The following is a 4,603-nucleotide window of genomic DNA, read 5'->3' on the forward strand; positions in this document are numbered from 1 at the left end:
CTCAAGAAGAAAACTGCCTCACATTGGACAACACAATATAGTTATGTTGATTCAACTTATTTAAGATGATTCCTTTTAGGAGCTGATCTTATTTTGAACTAACACTAATAATGAAACTCATGGAGAGGTGAAACTTTCCAAGCATGATGATGTTTTCTTTAAATGAAATATTAGTTATTTAGATGAAGAAAAACTGTATGAAATGTATATGAAATATATTTATGTATTTAAGTGCCAGAAGAAAAAAAAAGAAACAAAATTCCTTAAAGTCCTCATCTTCATTTGCATTTTGTCAGATTTGTTTAGTAAATCAGACTTGACCTGAGAGATGCCCTAAGAAAATCAATTCTGGAAGTCCTGTGATGTGTGAAATATATTCAGCAAGAATGGAGACTCGAGCTGCTAAGAGAAACACAAATAAAAGCAGGGATGGATGCTCTTGTCATATCTGACCATCACAGGTATCTGGTTAATGATCTCTAACAAACAAGATGGAGGGACTCTCTTATCTGTTCTTACTTGGTGAGTATAAATGACACACATCAGTCCGATGATGTACAATTATAGATGCTGTTTAGATATTCTTTATGAACAATTTTAAAGAATCAAATGCAACATAAATTTGACCCATATCCCAGAAAGAAATGGAAATATTTTGTTTTTGTAACAGGTGTCTTTTCCATTCAGGGGAGTTCAGTAAACTTGAAAGGTAAAAAGTAGTAACTAATGTCCCATTAGTTAACATGCATTAACTAACATTAACTCATACACAACTTGTATTTCTTCATCTTTTTTTAATGTTGGTTAATTAAATGAAACTGCTCGTAGTTAGGTCATGTAAGCGCATATCCATTAAAAATATTAACTTTAGATTTTAATGTATAGTAGTAAATGGAATTTAGTGTTTTGGACTGGAATTTAATAGTTTAACAAATGGAATGTACTGGAACTTCACACATTAAAGTCTTGGACCTCTGTCTCTTTAAATGTTTTTAGAGAATTTGGCATTAAAAGGAACAGCTGTACAGTCCTCCACACATTACAGTGCTGCACAGGCCATCGACGGCATCAGATACGTCCCAGGTGTAGCCCCTACATACTGCTCCATCACAGATAACCAGCTCAACCCGTGGTGGAGGCTAGACCTGCTGGACTCTTACAACATTTACAAAGTGACTGTCACCAACAGAGGCGACTGCTGTCAGGATCAAACGACTGGAGTAGAGATCCGCATCGGAAACTCTCTGGAAAACAATGGCAACAACAATCCCAGGTGAAGTACTGAATGCAGTTATGAACGTGTCAGGAGAACCGGATTTGAGCAGGTCAGCTGATTGTGTCGTGGTTTCTCTCTTTCTCTCTGCAGATGTGGTGTCACTTCACTTGTTCCAGGAGGCAGTTCTGTCAGTTTCTCTTGCGGTGGAATGGAAGGTCGTTATGTGAACATGTACCTTCCTAATATCCAGATATGGCTCACGCTGTGTGAGGTGGAAGTTTATGGAACAGGTAATTTCTGACACCTCAATCTAGATTGTTAAAGTGCTGTCGCATTAGTGAAATTTCACATGGAAAAAAATAGGTCCATTATCAATAGCGTAGAGATGTATGAAGCACAGTTCACAAAGATTTCACTTTCAAGCCCAGCATCTTTCTGTTGGTCGAATTTGCATGATCAACTTGAACATGTAGTGAAATCTGTGTGGGGGTTATTTTTTCGCCCTAATGGGAAACTCCAGATTGCACAGATTTTTAATTGTAATCTTATTGGAAGTACAGTTGAGTTTTTTGCGGGCAGCAGTGTTGCCAACTAATTTTCAGGGAAAGTTGCTAAAGGCAGGTTGATTTGTTGCTAAATGACTTTGTGATGTCATTGGGTGATGATGTCATTACATGATGGAAATTTGTGGCATTGTGTAGAATACACAATGAGATTAATCAAATCTCAACAAAAATATGATTTTAAATATTTTAATTTTAGATATGTTTGGAAAAATAATATAAACAATTAATATGTATTTGTAAATGTAATATAAATACAAAACTTTTTTATAAATAGATATTTTTATATTTAAATTCAGCATTAAATTATCGAACAGTTACACATTTTTGAACAATTACATTTTATGTAGTAAATCTACACATTCTGAACAGTTATAGTTTTAAGCATTAGTTTGTTAGTATGCCACACTCTAAGAAAAGTCAATAAAAATCGGGCAAAATGTACTGTTAATATGAAAAAAAAAAATGATTCATTGATTTTGTGTAGGGTTACAGGAAATGTCTGTAAACTTCACAAATAATATCCTGGCAGAAAGTTAGCCTACCTTTTCCATTTTTTCTACAGATCTTTCCCAACTTATTATGGGTACAAACTAATAACAAGTCATATGAGTCGTATCTTAAATTAACAATTATTATTGAACTATTGCAGCTAGCAACTACTGATTCACATGTGATGTGTGTTCTGCTAACACCTCTCTCCAGGCTGAGGTGCTGCTTGGCTGGCTAGCTGTTCAATTGTTTCTTATTTTCTATAAAATAAGGTAAGGTAAGGTAAAATACATGTCTTTTATAATTTGAGTCACTTATCATTCTGGTTTTGTCTGTGAAGAATGTGGCGATATCATCAGCTGTTATAGAAGTGGTGGGAGGTGGTGGAGGGGGACAGAGGAGAGAACTAAATGTTTTGAGAGATGACTTGTGTCTGGAGCGCTGTTGATCTTGTTGTGGAAATATGAAGATTTGGCAGTATGTACTTCAGCAGAGAAAAATTAAAGCAAAGACTGAGGAGAGAGGACCAATATAGTCTAGAAAAGAGGTTAAAGTAGAGCATAAAGTGTCAGTTGCTGCATTCACATCCAGAGATGAGAAATGGGTTGGTGAGTGAAGAGAGGAGGATACAACAGAGCAAAGATAGGAGGGTGAAAAGAAGCATAGGTTTTGTCTAACAGTAGGGGTAGGTGGCGCACAGGTAGCAAAATTTAGTTTTAATGAAGAAATGTTCAGAGATATGTAGGGGTTCTAACAGAATGTTGTCTGGAATACAATTGCATGTTTAAATTAAGTCTAGTTGGTTGCCTGATTTGTGCGTGCTTGTAGTGGTAAGTCGTTTGAGATCAAATTAAGCAAGGAGTGAATGGAAGTCTGTAGCATAAGACTTGTCCAAATTAATGTTAAAGTTGCCAAATACTAAAAATGGAATGCCATCCTCCGGAAATGAGGATAGCAGCCCATCCAGCTTCTCTAGGAAGGTGGCTAGAATTTGCCTAGGAGGGCGGTAAATTACCACAACCTTGTACCAATTACCATAAACATAAAACCCATGTCTGCATTTGTGATCAGAGAAACAATAAACGCTACTCTACACTGCTCAAAACTCGCAAATGAATTAAATATGTAAACATACTTACAGACTGTGAGTCAGAAGCTCCAGAGTGTCCTTGCACACTTGGAATTGCCCGACTTTATAGAAACAGGCACATGGGTTGTGCCGATAGACGATAGTCAGAGATATCGACATAAGCAGATTTCTCTGTCATAATCAAGATGATATTAATAAGAGATCATTCTCTTATTAATGTATTAGATAATAATAATAATAACTATCATTATTTTTATTTTTATTAGGCGGCCCTTTATAATTCGGCTATCAAACTGCCCAGCTATTTCACTTTAGCACCGCATTTCACACACACAAGCAAGCACGCCAGTGATGCCCGGGTCAGTGTATTAATTACACGCACCCGACCGACGTTTTCAACTAACCTGCCTGCAACTCGGGCCGCGAAAAAAGAAAAAGAAAATATTGTACCCAACCTGCATCCTGACCCGCATTTTTTAAAAGCAGTAAATGCTCACCGTATCGTCATTGGGCCATAGACGTAGGGACTAGGCAAAAAAAATAAAAAATAACTACTAAAAAACAAACAACAACAATAAAAAAAAAAACTTTATATATTCTAATTTTGTCAAGAATTATAAAACATCGTCAATAAGCTCATAATTTGTACTAAAATAGTCTAGTCTGGCTATGTCTATTTTGATGTTTCTGCAAGTTCAGCAGACAGTGAGGTTCGGGTTTGTTCCGATCAGAGTTCGTGAGCGGAGAACGCATTTCTGAATATATATATCAGTCATTCCGTGGGGTCGCTCGCTCAACCCAGAATGGCCTGCTGTTTTGAAAATTAGCAAGGAGACATTTAATTGTTCAGTAATAAACTGGTGTTTTCGAAGTCGAAGATGCAGACTCGCCATGAACGCCGGAGAGAAATGCACATTTCATATAATTTACATAATCAGAGAGTAGCCTATTTATTTTGGTTTGAATATATTCGTTTAAAAGTAGACATTTCAAGCTTTCTGTAATATATAGCATAAATTTCTCAAATCTATGAGGCACCCTCCAGTTCACGTGCAATGTAAGTGATTACATTGATTACTCATTACTCATTATTAATGAGTGATTACTCATTACATTGTCTGCTATATATTTGCTTCTTATTTATTAAATATGGGCAATTGATTGATAAAACATTGATCAAAATTAAGATACAATTTATACAAAACGAAAATCTTTTAAAAAGAGTTTTCTATAAAACAAAAC

General features: G+C 35.8%; 1 protein-coding gene across 1 annotated transcript; it reads left to right on the plus strand.

Moving 5' to 3' along the window:
- Window positions 1–491: 491 nt before the first annotated feature.
- LOC132095601 (fucolectin-like) lies at window positions 492–2,719 on the plus strand. Its single transcript, XM_059500752.1, has 4 exons — window positions 492–522; window positions 997–1,273; window positions 1,367–1,506; window positions 2,631–2,719. The coding sequence occupies exons 1-4, from the start codon at window positions 492–494 to the stop codon at window positions 2,717–2,719; spliced, it is 537 nt and encodes a 178-aa protein (XP_059356735.1).
- Window positions 2,720–4,603: the final 1,884 nt, after the last annotated feature.

The sequence above is a fragment of the Carassius carassius genome, chromosome 2, assembly GCF_963082965.1.
Source record: "Carassius carassius chromosome 2, fCarCar2.1, whole genome shotgun sequence".
Classification (NCBI taxonomy): domain Eukaryota; kingdom Metazoa; phylum Chordata; class Actinopteri; order Cypriniformes; family Cyprinidae; genus Carassius; species Carassius carassius.

Excerpts from the sequence above, each read along its gene's own strand:
- LOC132095601 (XM_059500752.1), top strand. The coding sequence starts at position 492 with ATGGAGGGACTCTCTTATCTGTTCTTACTTG. Across the intron at positions 523-996 it reads CTCTTATCTGTTCTTACTTG|AGAATTTGGCATTAAAAGGA; the intron begins GTGAGTATAAAT and ends AAATGTTTTTAG. Across the intron at positions 1,507-2,630 it reads GGTGGAAGTTTATGGAACAG|CTGTTATAGAAGTGGTGGGA; the intron begins GTAATTTCTGAC and ends CGATATCATCAG.